The sequence below is a fragment of the Scaptodrosophila lebanonensis genome, unplaced genomic scaffold (assembly GCF_003285725.1).
Source record: "Scaptodrosophila lebanonensis strain 11010-0011.00,11010-0021.00 unplaced genomic scaffold, SlebRS2 tig00001418-arrow-arrow-pilon, whole genome shotgun sequence".
NCBI classification, from domain to species: domain Eukaryota; kingdom Metazoa; phylum Arthropoda; class Insecta; order Diptera; family Drosophilidae; genus Scaptodrosophila; species Scaptodrosophila lebanonensis.
The window spans coordinates 1,111,516-1,135,439 of NW_022060744.1; the positions used below are offsets into that span (position 1 = coordinate 1,111,516).

The 23,924-nt window shown below is 38.9% G+C and overlaps 5 protein-coding genes across 6 annotated transcripts; 3 read left to right on the top strand and 2 right to left on the bottom strand.

Moving 5' to 3' along the window:
* Window positions 1-8,676: 8,676 nt before the first annotated feature.
* LOC115633381 (E3 ubiquitin-protein ligase hrd-1-like) lies at window positions 8,677-9,828 on the bottom strand. The gene has a single exon (XM_030530825.1). It carries the CDS (start codon window positions 9,826-9,828, stop codon window positions 8,677-8,679), a length of 1,152 nt encoding a protein of 383 aa, XP_030386685.1.
* A 4,896-nt stretch (window positions 9,829-14,724) lies between these two features.
* LOC115633207 (regucalcin) lies at window positions 14,725-18,503 on the top strand. 2 transcript variants are annotated; one of them, XM_030530591.1, is made up of 4 exons: window positions 14,725-14,819; window positions 16,849-17,428; window positions 17,497-17,635; window positions 18,182-18,503. In XM_030530591.1, the coding sequence occupies exons 2-4, from the start codon at window positions 16,849-16,851 to the stop codon at window positions 18,372-18,374; spliced, it is 912 nt and encodes a 303-aa protein (XP_030386451.1). In that variant the 5' UTR covers window positions 14,725-14,819; the 3' UTR covers window positions 18,375-18,503. The 2 variants fall into 2 exon arrangements, with proteins under 2 accessions (XP_030386451.1, XP_030386450.1); XM_030530590.1 differs by lacking the exon at window positions 14,725-14,819 and adding an exon at window positions 15,753-15,873.
* A 377-nt stretch (window positions 18,504-18,880) lies between these two features.
* Window positions 18,881-19,747, bottom strand: LOC115633271 (chromatin accessibility complex protein 1). The gene has a single exon (XM_030530679.1). The coding sequence runs from the start codon at window positions 19,538-19,540 to the stop codon at window positions 19,115-19,117; it is 426 nt and encodes a 141-aa protein (XP_030386539.1). The 5' UTR covers window positions 19,541-19,747; the 3' UTR covers window positions 18,881-19,114.
* A 122-nt stretch (window positions 19,748-19,869) lies between these two features.
* Window positions 19,870-21,709, top strand: LOC115633269 (LSM12 homolog A). Its single transcript, XM_030530678.1, has 5 exons — window positions 19,870-20,629; window positions 20,909-21,042; window positions 21,111-21,227; window positions 21,281-21,412; window positions 21,526-21,709. The coding sequence occupies exons 1-5, from the start codon at window positions 20,485-20,487 to the stop codon at window positions 21,670-21,672; spliced, it is 675 nt and encodes a 224-aa protein (XP_030386538.1). The 5' UTR covers window positions 19,870-20,484; the 3' UTR covers window positions 21,673-21,709.
* Window positions 21,710-21,938: 229 nt separating this feature from the next.
* Window positions 21,939-23,559, top strand: LOC115633214 (pleiotropic regulator 1). Its single transcript, XM_030530600.1, has 2 exons — window positions 21,939-22,091; window positions 22,151-23,559. The coding sequence occupies exons 1-2, from the start codon at window positions 21,979-21,981 to the stop codon at window positions 23,493-23,495; spliced, it is 1,458 nt and encodes a 485-aa protein (XP_030386460.1). The 5' UTR covers window positions 21,939-21,978; the 3' UTR covers window positions 23,496-23,559.
* The last annotated feature ends 365 nt before the right edge of the window (window positions 23,560-23,924 follow it).

Sequence of the window (23,924 nt, forward strand, 5' to 3'; positions counted from 1 at the left end):
ATACATACTTTTTTTTCTTCTTAGATGCGCTTTAAGTTCAAACAATAAACGCATAAATTAACAATCCAAGGCATGTGTGTTTCGGTATTTATTACGAGTGCTCTTCTTCTTCGTTCCATTCTTGGCTACAAAATGGCCGCCGCGTGGGCAGCACATCGATTGCAATTGGCGGCGGCAAACCAACGCCAACGGTAAGTCAAATACTCTTTATACTGTTTTTTTTGTTTATAGAATTCCTTGGTTTGTTTGTTTGTTTTATTCTCTCGCTCGCACACTTTATTTGGCTGTCTGCTCACTGTAAACAAAAAGTGCCGTTCATTTAATTGAGACAAACCAACGAAAGAGCACATTCTAAGCAAACAAATATGAACATACATACATACTATGCTCCTATATATGTACATATATGTATACACCCCCAGCTATTAGAGCTATTAAATGGTTTTTTCGCAACTTCGAAGACAAAGCAGTTCCTCGAGAGAGTAGTAGAAAAGTTTTCAATTTTATTGTTTAACATCTTTGGGATTTGCTGGAACGTGGGATCCGCCTGTATAATATTATATTAAATGAAAATGGCTGAAATCGATCCAATGGTCCAAAATAACGCATGATGACATAAATTGACAAATTGGTCCATCAATGCCAAATTGGTTATTAGAGATTGTTCATGAAAGGTTTTGATTTGTAAATTTGTATCAAATTTATGATTAGCTGATTATGTAAATCATATATGGAATGATTTGTTTTGATACCACTCGACAACCAAACCTTCTTTGAGTTGTTTGACTGTCTTATAGGCCGCAGAGGTCTACAATCGGAAACTGGAATATACATATCTGGACGAAAGAAACATTGTTGTCTTGTTGGAAAATCCAGTTACAATATAATTTGCTTAGCTGCATGAAATTTGCTTTTGGCAGCATTAAGACGGGATTTCGTATGAAAATAATTACGTTTGGTGCATCCTATTTAATAGCCTTTTGCACTTAAGCGCCTCATATCGGCATTCATTTTTTGCCATTTTCTATGAATACTAACAAGGCTGCGCCATCTATGAAATGTTCTTATACTCCCTTCCTTCCCCCTCTCCAACGCAATTAGCGATTTTCTATAATCCCTGTAATTCGTGGAATTCTTGGAATTTCGCTTGGTCCTTTAATAATTTGAATTTAATTAATTGTTGATTTATATAAACATTTTGTAAAATTACAAATGGTCAACCAACAATTTCATGTGAGACAATTTGCATGAAACGAAATACGTATGGCAGGCGCGTGAGCGAATTTACAGTTATGATTTTTGATTCCTTGCCTTCACTTTTACATTCTTAAAGAGAGAGCATTCTGCTTGCAGCTGCAGTCTGCAGAGCACGGCTTAGTGTTTCTCGAACTGCTGAACGCGTCGCGCCCTTTGTATTTCGAGTGGCCGAAAAGTGTGATAAAATTTTAATTAATAGTTTAAATATTATAAATATTATGTAAAAGCATTAGTACGTATTAAGATGTGTGTGAAGTGTTCTTAATATGTGGGTTCAATTTGAAAATAATTTTTAATCAAGGCGATCGCAATTAATCTGTATGTTTTTTTAATGATTTTTTTTTTTGATGTATGTATGTATGTATACACACGTATGAATAGGTTGCACTCTCAGTGGCCATTATATTAGCAGACAAAACGTCACCATAACATAACAGATGCACAAAAAGAGAAAGAAAAAACTCAATTTACAGAACTTGCCGAAGGTGTTGTATAACAGATTGCTAACTGGCCTACATTTGTGTGTTGAATCTGTTGTATGAAGACATACCAACGATTTGGAATTTTGGGTGGTCGAGCGCCCCAACTTGTCGCACCGAGAGGGCGCAGTTAGATTAATCAGAGACGCAAGAGAGCGTACGAATTCTCTTCAAAAATGTAAGGTAATGAAGTAAGCATGGAAGACACAATTATACTTAATAAATAATTGGCAATTCGAGACGATTCCTTTTGTCCGGTTTTTGCACAATTAAAGAAATTACGATTAATAGTTATAGTCATACTATGCAGATACACACCCATAGACGCTTGCATATACATAAATGTACGCTTTTCGGATACAGAGGTACATGAAATGTACCAGAGCATATTAGGTTGGCGCGAGCTGAAAAATGTAACAGACAGAAGGAGGCGTGGCAGACCCCACAAAGTATACACATATACATATATATATAGAGTTTAGATGCATATCGCAACTGGTCGCTATTGATCTTGGGTTTGGAGGTAAAATTACAGACTATTTCAATGCAAGTTGAAGCATGTTGAATGTAATATCAATTTAATTACTGAAACAGCATTGAAAATTAATTAATTAATTTAATAACTTCATATATTGTCGACAAACCGCGAAGGATATAAACATTACTTAACAATTAAAGTTATGTAGCTGCCCCAAAAGTCTGCAAAGTATTGGAGGTAAGTAAGCAAATTATACTGTGTTTCCATAAAGGTCAATGATCATACATCATAAATAATAGCATTTAACGAGCCGTTCCTTGGTGTTCATTTGAGTACAGACTCTCGGAAAGTAAATTTAACATTTTGCTGTTTAACTAAAAGTTGATGAGCCCGTCTCTTGAAGACTCTAAGCGCGACTGACTAATTGCTAATCAATGCACAGCCCAAATGGTAAGAGCTAAGAAATTGAATTGGAAAATTTGAACTCGAAAGGAGGAACAGAGACTCCAAATAAATTTTTCATCCGATCGACTTTGAAATTGGTTGAATGGAATATATAGAACCATCTTATCTTTTTTAGTATAATCGATTATTTAACAAGTTTTTAACATTTCCATATTTAAACAAACTCGTTCTTTTGAAAGTTAAGGAAAAAAGTGTCTTTAAGAACTGGATACTCATATAGTATTTTAAAAAGTTTTATTCACATCGATCGATTTCCATTTTCAAGAAACATGCAATTCTGTTTATCTGAGATCGTTAATGAATCATTGGGGCTTTAAATAATCTATGTTTGTTTTGTTTCACAGACGGGCTAATAAAACGTATATCTACCCCAAAACAAACGTTAAGTTATTTGTAATTCACATCTAAGTGTTGGAAGAATTCGAATAGTGGCGCCCCATTACAAACACTACTATCTAAAGAGCAAAGGCTTCAAAGTCACCAAATACTGGTGGACAAGTATAATACAGTTTGTCTTTGCACCACAAACGATTCTCATTTATAGCTCATGCTTATCAATTGCTTATCAGTTGGACTATATATGTACACATATTTGTATATAATGTGTATAATGTGTGTTTGTGAAAGCTATATGAAGCTACACGTATATAATATAAAGGTAATACAATCAGCACACGATGATAGCATGCCGGCAACTACATACATACGTACGAGTATATATTCTCTATAGACAAGGCAAACAATTGGCAACCGATGGTTGAAATGTACATATGCCAAAGGTTTGAGTGTATAGGGCGTGGCAGACCTAGTTTTATGGGAAAATGCATAGATTTTTGGAACATTTTCTATTACTAAACATTACTTGCATTTGCTCAAAATTTGGAAAACGCCTATCTTTAAAAGTCATACTTGACTCCAAGATATTTAGAGATTTTGGATGGAAATTGAATTGAAATTTCTAAGACCACAATCGAGTTACATATGTAAGGCAGTGAATGAAACGGTTTCAAAAATACATTAATTTTGCACCGAAACCAAAACGCAGTTGTTCCTACATTTATTATAATTATAGAAAATTTTTTGCTCCAAAATACAAATCACTTTTGCAATCATAATATTAGTTATAGAACGGTATTAGAAAATAGGACATATTGGTGTTATAAAACAGTTCTATAACTTTGAATTTGTATCAGAAACCATATTTCAAGATCAGCTGGCCGTCCTGCCCCAATTGCTACATTCGTAGTTCTCCACCACTCTTACAGCTTGACAACATAACCCCTTCTGGCTTCTCACCCCACCTCCCAGCTTCGACTCACGCTCACTCCACTCCCTCTACTGTGTCATGCAACACTTTTATGGTTTGTTGACTGCGGCCTGAGGTTGGGGCTGGGGTCGTGGTCGTGGTCGTCGGCGACACATGTGTTGTTGTTGTTTCTGTCGCTTTTATTGTTTTTGTAAATTTTATGCAAGTGTTGAGAAATTTATGTGCCGCGATCCTCGCTCAGATGCACATCCAACTCGAGTCAATGCAAATGCCAATTTGTTGTTATTTATGGAATCAGCAGCAGCAACAACAACAGCAAAAACAATAGCAATAGCAGCACCGCAAGCTACAGAAGAAAAAAACAAAAATATAGTTTATCTGTTTTATAAATTTATAAATCAACGTTTATTTTCATCTACTTTAATTCACGTCTTAAGTTCTTACAGAATTCTAGACAACTAGAATTCTCCTCGATTCAAAATCTTGATTCGAAATTATTATGATGCGATATCTTTGTTAAAAATACTTAAGTATGAATACAAAAACGCTTATTTGTGACACTTGTTTTTCGAATTCTTCAGCCTAGTTCTTTAGCTGTAGTTCTTCTCTGCTTACTTCGCAGGGTTCGAGAAATAGTCTGCTGAGTAGAAAAAGGGCCCTTATAAGAATTTCTGAGAAGAAAGAGTTTTTATTTCTTCTCTTTAGCTAACAATGTTTGTTAGAAATACATAATTAATTTGGCATACAAAAAACACATGTACTATATTCGAACTCTTCAGTCCAGTTCTTCAGCTTCAGTTCATCTTTTCTTTACTTCACTTATTGGAAATTGCCAATAGATAGCGTTCTGAAATCTAGTTGGGTGTGAGTTCTCGCTTTCTATGACAAACACGAGCAAAGTTCAATGGCGATACTATTAATCTCGAGTGCGATTACGGACTGACTACACGTCATTCATTTCTTGTGATTTTGTTTCGTTTTATTTTTCCATTTTTTCTTTTTTTTTTTTCTTTGTGACTAATGAATGTCGCAGCTTTGATGTCTTCTTGTCAGTTCCTGCAATACTCGTATATAGATTATGTTTTTTGACAAACGTGTGAAATTGCTGCCCATGCCATTGATTCTAGTCTCCCCTACCCCACCCCCATCCCCATCCAATCCAGTGCCCTTCCCAAGAAGCCACACTCTGCTTCAGGTACGTCATATTAGCCAAAGTGCCGTAACTAATGATAACACCACATGTCATACGCACCAGCGAAGCATTTGGGTGCGGTCGTCCAACCAGTCATACATACAAACATAAACGTATGTACATATATTATGTATGTATACATACTACATACTTATACGTACATACAAACGAGTATATCCACCCATACCTAGCAACACCCAAAGGCAGCCGCATGTTTATTTATACTTCATACTTAAGGAATATCTAAATGAAAGGTATCTTATCTTTTCCAAAGGCCCACCATGGAACTAGCCAGCAATTAATAACTTTAATAGACGTTTTTTGATCAACCATTCTAATAACATTTGTTGTCCACAATGCTTAAATACTGTATGAATGGTAATTAAACGAAACAATTTACTTGATCAGCTTACTAATGTGTTGTCTGTCTGAAAACGTACTTTATAAAACATTCACTATCACTTGTAACTTCCATTCCATTCCATTAGCTTATCATTCTGCTTTCAAATTGATGTTTACTTTTGAAAGTATGCGCTTATATTTATACTTTTTGGCAATAGGTCGAAAATAATGAAACCAGTGGTAAGAAAAAAAGTTTTTTTTTAATAGCAGAAAGACATTGGCGTGCCATAGAATCGAACAATTTTTGGCATAGGCCGTGGAATTGACTAGAGTGTATGTACACTGTGTCTGCTTATTGTTCTTTTACCCTTCAAAGCTACATACATACATACACTTGATACCACAAGCTCTCGTTTGGATTAAGGCTCGGATTAAAAGATCGATGTTGTTTTATCGCTACCTTGTGTGTAAAATATGTAAAACTGTCTAAAAATATACATTTACATGAAAAGGATATACAAACACTTATATAAAATGGTATAAAAATATGTAAAAATGTTGAAAAAATATGAAACAATGTTGTACAAAGTATAGATTAGCAATAAGTGAGTGCTTCCCCAATCTTTTTATTGCTTCTGGTATGTGACGGCATTCAAATGTTTAGCTCTGATAAATGCATTGAACGAGTATCAATGACTAAGTAGTTTCTACTCGCTCCGTCTGCCACTGATAGTGTTTGGCCCACTTGAAAGGCTAATGCCTAGCTAGAAACATAACCTATCTGTGCATCCATCTACGTACACACATTTGTAGGGCGATCATTGAAATATGTTCGTATGACGATGAGGATGAGGATGCCACTGTAAAATGAATAGTGAACCAACAATTTTAATATTTATTGCAGACATAAGCACTGCGGTAGGTTGGCTGCCCGACAATTGTGTGCGTGTGCGTGTGTGAGTGTGCGTGTGTAGGTGTGTGGTGTGTCGCCTGGCTATTCAATTGTCAATCCCGCCCGATCCGAATGCCGATCCTCGCGCGCCTAATGGTGTCAAATGGCTGCCAAGTTGAAGGTTTTTCAAGTGGCGCTGTCGCAGCTCGCGTCTCTGTTCTTGTCATTGTTGTTGCTGTTGTTGTTGTTATTATTCTTATCACACTTGAGGCAGCGTCTGTTGTTGTTGTTGTTGTCGTTGTTGCTGTTGCTGTTTCAGTTGTCGCTGTTTGTTTGCTTTTTGTTTTCCGCACAAGTTCAGGGCGCGTCCATAGCTAATCGCTTTGAAAGTGAAACCATGTTTATGTTTTGCCTTTTTTCCCTTACTTTCCTTTCCATTTTCCGGCCCGTTTCTTCGCTGACACTTGAACCTTTGTTTATGCGCATGCGTACGTGTGTGTGTGTGTGTCTGTTGGTGTCAGTGTGTGTGTGTGTGAGTTACAGTTAACAATTTCGTTTGGTTCGTTTGATTCGATTCGAATCCTTTTCAAGTTCAAGTGGCAGTCTGTCAACCCTTCCTCTCTACCTTGAGTTCGTTTCTTCCCCCTCCCTTCTTTTGTTTTTTGTGGGGGAGAGCGCGCGCCTGCGTGGCATCTCAAGTACATATTGACATATTGGCGACACGCCCCAAACAAAAGTCTACACGTGCTGCCCGAGTATGTTTCTTTTAAGATACATAACATTCTGTTCCTAAAGTCGCGTGTATCTGATTTTAACATACTCTACTGAGCTGAATAAGATTCTGGCTTTTGCACATCGATCTTTTCGATCTTGCAACAAAGCCGTAAGCTGACTTAAGCAATTAATCGAACTGAAAAGCTTTCTTCTTCGTCTTGTTTCCATAGCCAAGTAACATTCAAGTTACATAATAATCTTAAGATTGATGTTCATAACAAATTCGTAATGAAAATATGCATTCATTTGCGATCTTTCCCGGTTGCAGGGTATACTCGCAGAAAGGAATAAAAGGAATAAAACACCAAATGCAAAAGGCACGCGTTGACAGCTGAAGTATTTTCTGCACAACAAAGTTGTTGCCTTTATGAAGCGTGAACAACAATAAAAAAAAATGATAAGCAATAACTTCAAAGGAGGAAGGGGAGGAGGAGGAGGAGCAGTTGTCTTCAAGGACTTGTTGCTACAAATTTGATTTTGATGTGCCGGGCCCGTCTAATTAATATTATACAACACACACACACAGAGACAGGCCATCAATTATGAACCCTGGCAGCAGCCAGAGTTTGAACATCCGTCGCCAATGGGTCTTGTGTTGATTCAACGGAAATTGAGCGCGTAATTCAAAAAAATATACACACATACATGTATGTACATACATATGTACGTATCCTACTTGTACACTGTGCCCACAAGGAAATGTCGTGCCATAAAAATCGTTTGGCACACAGTGTCTGATTCTGAGTGTGTGTGTTGAAAGCCCAGTCTCGCCCCTCTCCTCTCCTCCTCCTCCACAACTAGCCCTGCACGCACTTACCAAAATTAATGCTATTGATGACATCGATGCGCTGCGATGCGATGCGATGCATTGCAGTCGCAGTCGCAGAGTCCGTCTCGATCTTCGCAGCATACACATGGCCTGAAACAATAAAACGGCAGCGTGCCAAAAATAGCAACAAACATTATGCTCTGCCACAACATAAAAGGGACAAAGCAGCCACTAAAATTATGACGACGATGACGACAACGATGAGGGGCTGCTGGCTTTGCTGCACAATTATTGCCAACTGTTAACAGATTTGTTGCCGGCAATGCCGATGCCGATGCCGCTGTCGCTGTTTGTGATAATGATAATGGCTATGTTGATGCATTGCATTCGCCTATTTCGATTGAGTCATTTTCCTTGGAATTGTAGTGGCTTGAGCGCATTGGTGGCAAACACAATAGACTCATTCCTACATTTGTAGGCTTTTATTTAAAAAAAAAAGTTCAATGTTAGCGCTTAGCGGAGACACAAATCAGCAGCCGTAAATGCAGACCACAACATCCACAATAGGCGCAGCTGACTCGAAACAAGCAATCCACAACATCCACAATAATACGCATGCACAACACTGCTTTTGGCGTGGCGAGCTATCGATATGTATCGAGACTACCAGCGCTTGCGCGTATTTTTAATTTAAACACTGAACTTGTAATAAATATAATAAAATAATAATAAAAAACAATTATAAAACAATTTATAAAACATTAAAAGTACTTAAATACGTTTTGAGTTGTGTGCCAAATAATACGTAACACGATTACAATTATGTTGCTATTGAGTTTCTTGCGTTTTAGCTCCGCCATGCGTCGCAAATAGGATGGTAGTGGATCACGTTCATATGGATGGTGCGGATAATTGACCATAACCATATAATCTTCAATGTCTGTCGAAGTGACTGCATGCAATATTTCCCATTTCCAACCATGATTTTCGTTCAGCTTAATCTTTAGAGGCACTTCATCCCGACAATTCGGGCACCAGAGGTCCTGCATCAGCCAGGGCACTATGCATTTCTCGTGAAAGAAGTGGCCACATGGTAGACGAAGTACTTTCGAACGTTCGTCATTCACACTCTCTAAGCACATTGTACAATTGTCGACAACGCACACCAATTCAAACTTTTGCACATTAAGGCAGGAGATGACGATGCGATGGCGCTGATCGTGAAGTTTTTTGGCGCGTGTGCAACTAAGACAGAGCCGTTTCAAACTTCCCAGAAAATTTCCCAAGCACACAGCTGGCCAACTGAGGAAACATATCATTAGCGAGCACAAAAGCTCGCAGAAGTCCATTGCGAGTGGCATATAGACGGGCATGCGTAGATCGAGAAAGACGGCGGGGACCTTCAACATGTCCCAAGAGCCCCAGGATATGATGTATAGCATCACAGTTTGTTGCACATTCGCGAAAAGCATAACCGCCTCAATCATGAAGATCCAGTGCAGCTCATTTAGGGGCCAGAACAGCAAAGGGCCAACAGTCACAAAAATATCGCATGCAATCAACATCAGCAGTACAATTGCAACCTTCAGATTATAAAAGAATGTCTTATCTGGAGAATGGGAGTACCTGATCAAACGCTGACGTATAATCCAATGTGTGGGATGCAAGAATAATAGAAGCATGCTGAGAAGCACCGCTTGAAGACTCCACTGATGCAAGTAAAGCAGGACCAACTTGTCAACCACTTGAATCCCGAAGCGAGTGATCAGTCTGTACTTATTCAGGCCGCGTATGCCATTCTTTGAAAAGGCATGAAAGAATGCTATAATAACTAGTATAATGTATAAACTTTCGAGTTCGCAGTTAGGTACGATTGCAATGAGTAGTGAGTTAAAACTGGACTTTATTGTCATAGTGCAACTAAAATTCGCGACTCTTTTAAATTGCGGTAAAAAAATTTTTTTGTTTTTGATAAAAAAAATTTGAAAAATTGTTTTGTCAACACAAATTCAATACGTCTACAAAACTAATGCTGTGTTCGCATTAAAACGACACGGGATTTGCTAACGTTGTTGGTTGACAAATTTCGCAAGGTCATAATTTGTGTGATTGAAGTACTTTAACTTCAAAAGTATTGTAACGTGCGTATTTGTATGAACGATTTTTGCTTTGTGTGCACACTGGCAGATGTGAAGCTATCGATAGACATTCGCCAGAGATGGCAAATATCCCAAAAGTCTTTCTGCTTGCTTCAGAGGACAATACAAATAATTGTGTAAATAAAATGAATTGTGTGTTAACAACCGCGTTTAATTGTGTGTTGGATCATGTCAGTATCCCGGATAAACAAATTCCGTTCATAAGAGGCTGAAACGTTCCCATAAAAAGCAAACCAAAGCGGATGACTGCTGAACGCAAAAGTAAACAGATTCTTTTCACGAATCCTGCCAGGTCTGCATAGTAATTTGTATGCGGTCGCCTGCGCTACAGTAACGGCCGTTGCACTCGCTATAATGGTATGCTATTCACAGACTTAACGACATTTTGAAACTATACTTATGCTCCTATTCCTTAGCAATGCCAACAGAAGATGTACATACCTGACTACCAGCCTGGCAGAAGTGGCATGGAAAAAAGAATGAGCAGTATTGAATCGTGAACTCATCGCCGCCATTCTACCTACGTTAAAGCCAAGACTTATCATAATATGGAACACTTTGAGACGCAGCGCTTTTATTCAAAAATTGTCAATAGCTTTAAGGTCTAAGTACAAAACTATCAGTACAATCCTTTCAAATGTCAAATCTGACTTTTACAGACAATATAATTAAGAGTAAAAGCACGCATGTGTAAATATGTAAGTGTATGTCTGCGTAAAATTGCACGAATGTTGCATGCATGTAAAACTAAACTCCAGATAATTAACCTCTCCATACTCCAATAATACCAAGCTATTCCGCAACTGAAAATCCTCTCAGTATAAATAATAGAGCTCAATATAGAGACCCCCTGCTACCTTTAATCAAATCCTGTGCTACCACGTGCAAATCGTCTGCTAATGCTCCCTAACCCTTAAGTTTAAACAACCACAAAAGAGGCAAAGGAGCCTTAGCAGTTACACTAATACTTAAAGATCTTTTTGAGCAACTCTGGCCTGTAGAAGTTGTATTAACAACCATATATACGGCAAAGATACTCAATCTGATTGTATTAATCCTTTTCTGCCTTATTTCCCTCACACCAATACACCTAAACCGCTTGTGCGCTCTGGCCTATACGGCAAAGTTATATAAGCTGGTTGTATTAAACCAAGGACTATGTCCCAGTCATAAATGAAATATTCCAAGTGAACACTGTAATAAACCATATGCTTAATGAAATAAACTTCTTTGAAGCCTAAAAATACACTTATGTTGCACTCTGAATACAATACAGCTGCAATTTTTCCAACTACTAACAAACAGTGATACCTGGCCTCTGTCTGATCTAAGCTTGGTAGTCAAAGAAGCATTGTTTTAGCAGGTAAATTGACAGTATTTTTTTTTTTATTATTATTATTATTTTTTTTTTTTGATAAAACATTGTACCTCTTTGTTGTTGCATGAGCGAGCAAATCACGCAATCACAAATTGAATTAAATTTTAAATAACAGTAGATAATTATATATAAATTATGTGTGCAAAGTTTGGTTTAGGTAGCATTTGAAATGTGGACGGTATTGAAATTCTGTAGCGGGGGAGAGAGGGGAAAATTAAAAAAAAAAAATCGTCCTTTCTCGGACCTAGGAGAATCTGGATGCCAACTTTGGTTATTCTAGCTTTCATAGTTTCTGAGATCCTTGCGTTCATCCAGACGGAGGGACGGACATGTCTAGATCGATTTCTCTCGTCATGCTGATTGATTGGTTCTGTTCATATTTCTCCGAAATCGACATCTATACTGCATAATTCGTCATAACAGTAATGGGAGTTACCTTTGTCTTCCACCTTGGGTTGGGCGCATTGAAAATTGACAACAGTCTATCCACGAATAACTAAACATTCTAACGAGTCTAATTGAAGATTCACTTTTGGACATTCGTCCATCTTCCCCCCTTAAAAGAGAGTTAAGTGGCTTTGGAATCTTAGCGAAATCTCTAATAAACCGTCTATGAGATCCGGCTAAACCAAGGAATGCTCTCAGGTCTTTCAATATTTTAGGTCGCGGATAGTTGGCAATAGCCACCACTTTCTTTGGATTCGTTTTCCCGCCTTTGTCGGAAATAACAAACCCAAGGAATTCTACTCTATCTTGAAAAAACTCAAGGTTCGAAAAATTATATCCAAGATTTTAATATGCGATTCATTATCTTTACTGAATATGATAATCTCATCGATGTAATGTAGCATATTTTTCCGATGTGATCGCATTGAGCGTAGCCGAAATATTGCTGGAGCATTCTCTAGACCAAATGGGAATCGTGTAAGCTCGTATTTTCCGTTATTAACGGAGAAATCGGAGGGTGTCAGAGGGATTGGGTGAAATCCACTCTTTTGATCTAGAACAGAGAATATCTTGTTATTCCCGAGTTGGGCTAGAACTTCATTAATTTCAGATATGGAATATGGAATCTGGTATTGTTACTGTGTTCAGCTTCCTATAATCTATTACCATTCTGAACTTCTGTTGTCCAGAGGCATCTGCCTTTTTGTGGAACAATCCACACTGACGAATTGTAAAGCGATCGGGATGGCCGGATTATACCGTCATCCAGTACATATAATAGCGATTTGTTTTCAATATAGTCCGATTGAATGACTTGCTATTTATTAAGATTTGCATGTCTAATAAAATATTAACAAACACAAATTCGGCCATAAATCTTGTGACAAATTAATTAAAAGACCATTTATTTTATTTATTCGAGGCTTGTATGTTTGTGTGTCGTATTTGTCTTGCAAGTCAGAAGGTGGAATATCGCGATAAGAATGGGCCCCGTCGCATAATTTACAAAGGAAGCAAATTATACATGTATGTACAGATTTGTACTATATATAAATAGCTTATTGTCAGGGGCTGATCTCGACGCCCTCTTCTTGGGCCTATCAGCAGCTTAAAGTGCAGAGCTAAAAGAGCAGACACGCATACTCGTGCATCTTAAAGTACATAAACACATATGATTATGTATACAAGTATAAGCACGAGCCACTGATTCCAGCATCCTTTAGCCGCCTCCACAGTGGAATGCAAATGAGAGATAAGAGCGCAATTAAATTAATATAATATAAATAATACTTATTATTTATCCCAGTGTTTGCAAACAGCGACTTATCACCCCCTTTAGACCGGAAATCTAAACCTATATGAAAACTTGCCGGCAAAAACTTGTTGCTTAAAATCAAATGCTTTTTTTGTATGCTCCAAAAATAACCGACATTTTTGGTTATAAAATACAAAATTTATTCAAAATATAATCCATTTAACTGAATATAACGTTTGGAACGATCAACAAATTTATCCATAGAGTTTTAATACTGCTGCTGCAATGGCTGCAACGTCATCTAAAAAAGGCCGTTTTATTGCAGTTTTTAGTTTTGGGAACAAAAAACGTTCACACAAAGATAGATCAGGGGGCTTAAATTTATTAATTCATCTAAAATTTGTCGTGCAATATTCGGGTTTTAAGCAAACAACTCTCGACCATAAACTTGTAAATAGTATTCTCCATTGACAGTTTAACCTCCTGGAACAAATTCCATGACATTAAAAAAGATTAATTAAAAATAATGTTTGTATAATGATGATACATATTTCACACTACGCAGTTTTAATGCACCATTTGCGAAATATTCTTAAATTTCAAACTTAAATTTTGCAATCGTTTTCTCTTAGAGCCTTTTCAACCACTTAGGAGGAATAGGGGCTTCAAAATTGTTGTGCAAAATCAGAGAAGTGTAGAAAAATGCGTAGGCTTTCTTCGCTTTTACTATAAGTTGAACATATTACTTGGGGTTATAACTCACTAGCTAGCTTAATAAACAAAATAAATAAATTTAATTTGATCGGAAAAGTAATAGCAAACCACAACCAGGTTGAGTAAATAATGGTAATTAAAGTACTAATGATCGAATTTGTTTCAAAAGTAAAACATATTTTATGGGTCCGCATTTCGGTTAATTGTGTAGGAGTCGACTGGCATTTAGTTGGAGCTTACTGTTCTGAAACTGGAACTAAGGCATTTTAATTACCTAAGCAATCAGTCAAATTCAATCTAGTGCTTAGCATAAGAAGAGGACTCTATAGATCCCCCCGCCACGTGTCTATCATAACTAAATAAAATATTTAATACTCCTAACTCATTTGTAAACTTTTTCTCTGATCTATGTACAAATAAACAAACCTTCTCAAAATGCACCAGCTTGACAAAGCTAATACAATTCCGATTTCAGTATTCATTAGTTTCCCATTACTTGTATGTCTATAATCGCCGCGCTTTTTGGTTGGGCAGAGAATTCGCACCCTCCAATCAAAAAAAGAATGAATATAAAATAAATGTATTGTCATTCCACCATCGGGCAAACTAGCACTTGAACTGATTAAAATGGTAGACGAGCGATCCCCAGCCTGGTTTTATATTCCGCAATGAGTGGATACATACGTACGTATGTACATATGAATACATGAGTATACATATCTGTATGTATTATGTCAACAGGCCTTATCACGAGCGCTTATCACATACAGAGACTGTGGGGCCCCAAGTATATATTCGTATTCATTTGACTTTATTGAAGTATAGGCCCGGCTGCTGCCAGAATCGGCTATATAAAGATTCTTGGCTACCCGCTTCAGCTTCAGTCTTAACTCGTTGCTTGTCCGCGCTGTGTTTTCTGTGAGAGATCTCCAAAACTTAATAATACCAAAGGTATGTTCTACGCAAAAGGATGTGTTAACGAAATCGAAAAGATAAACTTCAATGTGCTTGCATTATCTCGGAATAGTAGGATCTGCAAATCAAATAGGAGATCCGATCACAGTTGCTAATTTTAAAATGTATTTCAACAAAATTTATAACTAGCTGTTGAGCTATGCTCGTATCTTTTTCAATTATCAATACTGAATTTTTTTTTTTTTTTTTTCTTTAAGTTTCATATTTTGTGAACAATATACCCTCATACGTACATACATACATACATGATATTGAAAGTCTTTCAAACGCCCTTGCTTGAAGATTATTATAACTTTAGAAGTCAAATCTAACATGATGGTAATTGTTGTTAAATATGTTCGACTTTGAAGGTTTTGGAAAGGAAATTTTGTGAAGGAAATTATAGGAAGATACTTTTGACGAAGACGTTTTGCTGAAGTTTTTTTTTTTCTAAATTGCACTTAATTACAATTCTTCAGTCCCCTTGTCTTTGAGGGCCGCTTTAAAAGAGTTGGTAACTGAACATAATTCAAGCGAGAAGTTACAAGTTTGCAATTTCATTTCAATAACAAATATCAATTATATTTAAACGCGCTCAACAGCGACAATAATAATAACAACAGCGACAACAATGCAAATCAAAGAGTTTCAATTTACACACAATTAGCGGCTCAGGCAGGCAGTGAGTAAGTGAAGGGCATGACGTCACAACAGCAGCTGGCCAGCTGTGCGGCTTGTAATAAACAAACAAGCACACATACATACATCTTCACACAAACACACACACACACACACACACACACACACACACACACACACACACACATACATACATATACAGATGCATGAACTTGGCTGTTGCTTCGTCGTTGTTGTTCCTCAAATAAAAGCTTCCAGCGCCGTGAGCTGCAACTTCAGTCGCAGCTTAAGATTCAATCAGACGAGCGCCGTGTCAGCATTACTTAGTAAAAACAACAACAGCAACAGCAGTAACTGTAAAATGCAGACAGTGCTCAGAATACTCGCGTTTATTGGCACGCTGTGTCTAACGGTAATGTGGTGTCAGTGTGTGTGTGATGTTACTGTTGTGCGCACTATTTCTTAGCCTTTACAAATGTACATACATATGTATGTATGTACATACATTTAAAGCCCGTAAATGAGTGCGCTAGAAAGCAAAAACGAAAGAAAAAATCGTTTATGAATTTTAAAATCAATCATGACAAATTTGTACCAGCTTTCGAGTTTTAGAAAATTTCTCAAAAATGTTGCTCTTGCCTCTTCACGCATACTTTTGATAGGCAATAGAAAGACATTCTGACATGAAAAGTGTTATTTCTAGGAAATTCGATTTATCATGACTTTGCTTAACTTTAAGAAATGCATTACAATGTAATGCTTCTATTATTTAATAAACTTATGGAAATTGAGTTAACCATTTTTTTTAATAACTTTAGAAATCTTGGAAATAAACCAACTAGAGAGTTTCAAAAATGATTAAAAAACTTCACATCAAAATTTCAAAGTCTTTAGTTCACATTATTTCTTAAGCATGCTGCTTTAAAATTTTTAAAACTATTTGTTAATTTCCGAAAAACTTAAAAAATCTAAATCATCATTTTATTAATCAATCATAACTAATGTAAAAAAGTGTTATGTAAGATTACGTAATTGATGAACATCGACTAAATATTGCATTCTAAGCAGGTTTTATAAAAGGGTTATCTTTAATTGGTGAACAAAACCATCCTCCTAAAGTTTGACTTCAATATGTAAAGATTTTTAAAAACGCAGACTGAAAAGTCTGTTGCAGGAATACCCTAATATATTCACTATATACGAGTATTTGTTATCGAATAATTTGATATTTTTTTTAGTTTTATTCGCAAACAAAAGCTTTTAAATTTTTTGAATTGGACTATTCGTTGCAATTTACATTAATTATTATCTTAAATAAGGAATAAAGATTTTAAAAAAGACTTCAAGTCAATATTTAACCTATATATCATTGTATCATTACCCACAGATGTCTTACAAGATCGAACCGCTGCCCGATTCCTATGCCGGCTTAGGCGAGGGTCCCCATTGGGATGCGGCCCGACAGAGTCTGTATTTTGTGGACATTGAGGCGCCCGCCCTGTTGCGATACGATTACAAACAGAATAAGACATATCGGGCCCAGATCGAGGGCGAGCAATTGGCCGGCTTTGTGCTGCCCATCGAGGGTAAGCCCCAGGAGTTCGCAGTGGGCTGTGGCCGTCGCGTCGTTATTGTTAACTGGGATGGTGTGGCTCCGGTGGCGAAAGTGGAGCGCACGCTTTTCGAGGTTCAGGCCGCCTTCGAGGCAAATCGTTTCAACGATGCCAAAACCGATCCCCGAGGTCGTCTCTTTGCTGGCACTATGCGCTACATTGGGGACGAGTTCGAGCATCGCCATGGCGAGCTATATCGCTGGGAGCAGGGCAAGCAGCTGGCGGTGGTAAAGACCGATGTCGGCATCTCCAACGGCCTAGCCTGGGATGAGAAGAACAAGAAGTTCTACTACATCGATACCACCGATTATGAGGTGAAGTCCTATGATTACGACATCGAGACCGGCGTAGCTAGTAAGTAGTGATATCTCAAAATCGTTACCTATGTATTTACAACATTCCCTTCTCACACTTCTCAACAGGCAATCCCAAAGTTATTTATGATTTGCGCAAAACCAGTCCCAAGGACCATCTCCTGCCCGACGGCATGACCATCGATACTGACGGCAACATCTATGTGGCCACCTTTAATGGTCACACCATTTACAAGCTGGATCCACGGTAGGTCTATATTCTTGTGAAGTAGAGAAATCGTGCGGTTATTAATTATACTGTTTGACGAATGAGTGAATTGGTTATTAACAACAAGTTTCCCATAAAAATACCTTCGAATGGGGACTGATGAAGATGAATTGCCAACAATGATTCAAAAGCCAACTCAATTGGATGAAGTCCTTCTGATATTTCTGACGCATTTGTGATGGTTCTTTATGCCTAGTGTCTCACGTCCCACATCCACAATTCAGCTTTACGTGCGCCTTTTTAGCATCCGATATAGTCACACTACAGAAAGTATCAGCGCTGGTCTGTGTAGGAAATATCAGACATGCCATTCTATTTCAATTATGTATGTTCATTCTAAGAAATTACTGTAGTAGGCGATTAGAAGCTGTCTTCATAATTATAGAATTATAGATCGAAATCATATAGACTCTCTTCAAGGTTATAGGATTGCAACTGCCGAGGACAATCTTTAAAAATGTGCAGAAATCGGTTGATTAGTTCATATGTGTGTTCATAAATCTACTTTTTTGTTTTTATTTGCAGCACCGGAAAAGTGCTGCTCGAGATCAAGTTCCCCACCAAGCAGATCACTTCGGCTACCTTCGGTGGTCCCGATTTGGATATACTTTATGTGACAACAGCGGCCAAATTCGATCAGCCCGCGCCCGCTGGCACCACCTACAAGGTGACCGGACTCAATGCCAAGGGCTATCCAGGAGTTAATCTCAAGATCTAACTGAATCGGCAGACCAATTATATTTCTTTTCTTTTTTTAAATCTGTATTTGTAATAGATTTCAAGTGCAATTATATGTGTATGTTTATCTGATCGTTATATTTGATAAATGATCAAGTACTCTTGAAATCACGACTATTTGAATTTAGTTTGCAAAGCACTCGAGTGGGGATTGATTAAAGAGAATCTGATGGATGGGAATTGATGGCAATAATTTGAAAGGCAATTCAAGGAGATAGAGTTCCGTATGTAGTTCCACATTATTACATAAAAACTTATACATACATATGCATGTGATAGCCATTTGAATAGATATTATATGACAATGATTCAAATGGCAGATCAGCTGGATAACAACATACACTCAGAGAAACTTAACTTATACGAACAAAAAAGAAAGAATATGAATTATGATCGTACTTCCTAGCATTCAGAAGAGACTAAGTCTTGCAAACCGATTTCGAACGGGAAAAGACTTTTTAAAGGAGAGCAGCCGTTCTGACATCGTAGAGCTAAAGACCTCTTTTATTGGATATACATAAGTTATGTGTAAATTTATTAAAATATTTTAAGAGAGATATACATACATAAATATAATTACAATTAGCTATAGCGGGAATAATATACCATTTCCATAAAGTTGCATTTCCTCACTCTGTCCCCCATTCTGTGTGCACCGTTTGCCAAATGCATCTAACTTTGTGTTTGAGAGAAGAGCGGAAGATTAGAGGGCGCTTTGGCCTATTCATCCGAATCGGAGCCCGAGCCGGACTCATCGTCGTCATCACTGACACCGGAACGATTCATCCGCAACATTTCCTGGAATTCGTGCACGCGAATCTTTTCGGGCACAATTTGCAGGAGGAATTCCAGGTTTTTGTTTCTATTTACCAGCTGCGACAGATGCTCGTATTTGACGGTATCGCTGGTCCCGGTGCCGGTTTTCTGTTTGGCTGTCAATGCATGCGCCTCATGGGCCAAATGCTGTACAAACAGTTCCGTGCACTTGGTCATGAGGAAGAGCACCTCGTTGGTTATTAGGCCAGTATCCATGGAGCTCTTCATGATTGTCCGGACACGGCTGAGGGGCAGGAATGTGTCAGCACTGGGCTTTCGTTGGGCTGGTTTCTGCTGTGTCGGCGTTTTCGGTGTCTTCGGCTCGACCATCTTTGCAAATAGAAATGGATTTTTGGCGCTAACTCTAAATTTTGGGTAAACACAAGCTGTGAATATTTAAGTGTGGCTGCATAATGAAAACAGTAAAATGCTGTAAAATAGTACAGATGCGTGTGGTGCGTGCGATAGTAAATCTATCGATTTATGTGCGCAATCGACTGGCCGATTGTCGAACTCCAATCAGAGACATTGCATAACTATCGCTATCGCCGCATATAAAAACATAACTGTGTAGCCCTTGCAGCATAAAACGCAACACTGCGTTTTTTTCTGCCTCCTTTTTGGCTGCTGTTCCGTGTGTTGACCAATAAATTTTTCATACGCAGCACTTATATATTGTCCACTGTTCAATTACAAAATCATCCAATTCGCCTCCGAGACGCGCAATCGACTTCGGCAGCCGCCAGAGCCCAAATATTTAGCAAACGCATCACAATTTGAGCAAAAAAACACGGAGCGCAATCAGCTTGTGATTGTGTGTACTATCTGCTGCCATTGCCTGCCTCTGCCTGGTTGCCGACCGAACAGACCATCAGCCAGCCAGTCAGCGAGCCAGCTAGCTAGCCAGCAAAAACGATAGAAGAGGCAAGAGCGTGTGAATGTGAAAGCGAATTGGCGTTGCAAGTGAACGTACCATACAACCGATACAACAACAAAAGCAACAGCAACAGATGTTATAAACAATAAGAACGCAGCGCGCTCAATTACATTAACAACAAACAAACAAGCAAACACAAAAAACATTTTAAAAATTGCAATCGCATACGTGTGCATGTTGTGTAAACAATTTGTCAGAGACAAGGAAAAGGGGGCTGAACAACGATCGCAATCATAATACTGAAGCATAAACGTCCATATCGGCCAGAGATCGCACTCACATTAGCTATAGCCATCACCGATCAAGATAAAGTTATTTGCAGTAATACCAATTAAAAATGGCCGCTGTCGGCACTGCCGTTGTTAATGTAGTAAACGACTGCTTTACTATCGGCTCCACAGTTCTGTGCACGACCTGTTTTAATGAGGAAGTGGAGGGCGAAGTGCTCGCATTCGATCAATATACAAAAATGCTAATACTGAGTATCCTTTTTATTCCTCTCACCACTCACTTTCACAATAACAATAATAATAATAAACGAAAATCAAATACAACCCTAAAACGCCGTTACTTGTGTAACGTTGTAACGGTAGCTTGCAAAGTGAAAGTGTTGATAAGCATTTGGTTAAATACATACATTCATATGTATATGTATATATTTTTTGGTTTAACTCTATAATCAGCCATTTAGTAGTGGTTTCCCTACATCGACTTGCGTCTCTTTTCTTGCGTTTTCTTTTTCTTTCCCTGCCTCTTATTAGAATGCCACTCGAAATCTGCGGAAGAATTGAGTGATGTCTATGTGCTGAACCTCTCTCTATGCAGCAACGTTCAACTAATCAAAGAGTGCAATGGAAATTGCATCGATGATCCGCAAAAGCTTAATCTGGAGCAGGTGCCAGCCGCAAAAATACTGTAGCTTTCTAGTTTCTATTCATGCCATATATCTCTGTTGGTTTGCAGGTGAAAATGCGTCTACGGAAAACAGTTGAGAGAAGACAGGACTTTCTGAAGTCGAAAAACGCAGATGTCAGTCCAGAAGCACAAGAACTCTATAGAGCGATAGCTAAACAATACGGGGTTCGTAATCGATGTATCTTACGTATCTCTAGTAAACGAACTATCTTTTGCAGTATAATGAGGTGTCCTGGCAGGGACCGAACATACAGATTTTAAATGAAGTAACCATCTCACCGCCGTACCGTGTGGACAATGTTGTATCCAGTTCGAACAACGAAACCTCGTGCAACTACATCAAACGAATTGTAAGAATACAAATCGATTGTTCTCATAGGCCCCTATCTGACATTATCTTTACGATTATGTATCCCTCTCTCTGTGTGTGTGCGTGCATGCTTGTGTGTGTGTACGTATGTAGATCAAACAGTTCTTCAACACGAGGCCGTCGCCGGTACCGGAAAATACGCACGCTGCGGCTAGCACGTCATCAACATCTGTGTCGCCAACGTCCTCATCTTTATCATCGAGTAATGCTGCTTCTGGTTCGCCGGTACCAGCTAACTAATAAAAAAAAACAAAAAACGATTTGCTTGAGAAAAGAACGACAACTGTGTATATGACTTTTTTCAGTTGATAGTTTGGGGAGGAAATAAGTGGATGGGGTCTTCATTTTTCTAGCTCTTTGCAAGATCAGTTCCGCTTTTCATTTTAAAAATACACATTACTTGCATCACACAGGCTACGATTAAACGATAACGATAAGCCGATAACAGCGTGGGGTTAGCGCTTATCGGTATCTATTGTGAATGTCTCCCGGCTTGTCGAAAGCCGCATTTTGTGTTAGTTTAATGCATTATTTGGCCAATTAAATATGGAAGATGTACAAAAGCATAGCGTCCATACGCTAATTTTTCGTTCATTAAAACGCACGCACGATTTATTTGTGTCCAATCAAGGCAACTTGCCTGAAATCGACGAGAAACTGTGAGTAAAGAGTGGATTGTGTCTCACGGCAGCCTTTGACTCTTTTGTTTTGTTTACAGCGAAAAACTGAGACGGTCAATAAAGACGCGAGATAGTTATGGGCTGGTAGCACATCGCGTGGTCAAAACGCTGGATGGGAAGAAGTCCGACAAGGCGCATGCCGCTGACAAACCGCTTGCTATCACAGACGGCAGCACCACAACAACAATTTTATCTTCAACATCAACGGGGACGGGTGGTGCGGGGGCAGTGGTTAAACACAATGCTGGGGATGCGCGCCGCGGTGCCGACAAAATGTCATTCAATACCAACACATCATTGGTGCGTGCCTCGTTACCGAATAGCGGTGGCAATAATACAAGTGGCCTCGGTGCCACAAATTTGCAGTTGATACCAAAGAAAGCACCGACAATACCAAAGCCGATGTGGCATGCACCCTGGAAGCTTTCACGTGTCATCTCCGGCCATTTGGGCTGGGTACGTTGCATTGCCGTTGAGCCGGGCAACGAATGGTTTGCCACCGGCGCCGGCGATCGTGTCATCAAGATTTGGGATTTGGCCAGTGGCAAGCTAAAGCTGTCGCTCACCGGGCATGTCAGTACAGTGCGTGGCCTAGCAGTCAGTGCAAAGCATCCGTATTTGTTCAGCTGTGGTGAGGATCGTCAGGTTAAATGCTGGGACTTGGAATACAACAAGGTCATCAGACACTATCATGGCCATTTATCGGCCGTCTATTCATTAGCACTGCATCCGACCATCGATGTGTTAGCCACGTCGGGTCGTGACTCAACCGCGCGCATTTGGGACATGCGCACCAAAGCCAATGTCCATACCTTGACGGGGCACACCAATACGGTGGCCAGTGTGGTGGCACAGGCCACTAATCCACAAATCATCACCGGTTCCCACGACTCAACAGTACGTCTGTGGGACTTGGCTGCCGGCAAGAGCGTCTGCACGCTCACCAATCACAAGAAATCCGTGCGCAGCATTGTCCTCCACCCCACACTATATATGTTCGCCTCTGCCTCGCCGGACAATATCAAACAGTGGCGTTGTCCGGAGGGTAATTTCATCCAAAACATTTCGGGACACACTGCAATTGTCAACTGCATGGCGGCCAATGCCGATGGTGTTCTAGTCTCGGGCGGAGACAATGGCACCATGTTCTTCTGGGACTGGCGCACGGGATACAATTTCCAGCGCTTCCAAGCACCCGTGCAGCCCGGCTCCATGGACAGCGAGGCCGGAATATTTGCCATGTGTTTCGATCAGTCGGGCACGCGTTTGATCACTGCCGAGGCGGATAAGACCATCAAGGTCTACAAGGAGGACGAGGAGGCTAGTGAGGAGACAAATCCCGTTAACTGGCGCCCAGAGCTGCTTAAGAGGCGCAAATTCTAAGTCTACGCCCAAGTCTTCTTAAGGTATTTCCAATAAATATACAAACATACAAATTATTAAACAAGTTCTCTATGGAAGAAAAAGTTATTAATATAGATAGGGATGTTCCAGGCGCGATTGATTTTTTTTAGCAACAAGATATCCATATGCAGATGAAATTTATTTCAAATCATACATATGTATATAGCTATATCATGTTATATGGAAACGAACGGTGAGAAATTAGTCAACACTTGTGTGTTTATATTCGTATCACAACTAAATTGGTATACATGGGTTTTAAATAGCCTCCATTTTCTGAAGTTTCATCAAAGGTTTTCTATTTCTTATGGCTGCCATAGGAACGATTGGTGAAAAAATCAGTCTTCGTACAGAAAACACTTTGGTATCATAAATAAACTTTGTAATTACACGTTTTTAATATTACAC

Coding starts and splice junctions, on each gene's coding strand:
- LOC115633269 (XM_030530678.1), top strand. CDS start 20,485: ATGGCCGCTGTCGGCACTGCCGTTGTTAATGTAGTAAACGACTGCTTT. Junction 20,630..20,908: donor TACAAAAATGCTAATACTGA/GTATCCTTTTTA, acceptor GCCTCTTATTAG/AATGCCACTCGAAATCTGCG. Junction 21,413..21,525: donor GCAACTACATCAAACGAATT/GTAAGAATACAA, acceptor GTACGTATGTAG/ATCAAACAGTTCTTCAACAC.
- LOC115633381 (XM_030530825.1), bottom strand. CDS start 9,828: ATGACAATAAAGTCCAGTTTTAACTCACTACTCATTGCAATCGTACCT.
- LOC115633271 (XM_030530679.1), bottom strand. CDS start 19,540: ATGGTCGAGCCGAAGACACCGAAAACGCCGACACAGCAGAAACCAGCC.
- LOC115633207 (XM_030530590.1), top strand. CDS start 15,823: ATGCAGACAGTGCTCAGAATACTCGCGTTTATTGGCACGCTGTGTCTA. Junction 15,874..16,848: donor TTGGCACGCTGTGTCTAACG/GTAATGTGGTGT, acceptor CATTACCCACAG/ATGTCTTACAAGATCGAACC. Junction 17,429..17,496: donor CATCGAGACCGGCGTAGCTA/GTAAGTAGTGAT, acceptor ACTTCTCAACAG/GCAATCCCAAAGTTATTTAT.
- LOC115633214 (XM_030530600.1), top strand. CDS start 21,979: ATGGAAGATGTACAAAAGCATAGCGTCCATACGCTAATTTTTCGTTCA. Junction 22,092..22,150: donor CCTGAAATCGACGAGAAACT/GTGAGTAAAGAG, acceptor TTTTGTTTACAG/CGAAAAACTGAGACGGTCAA.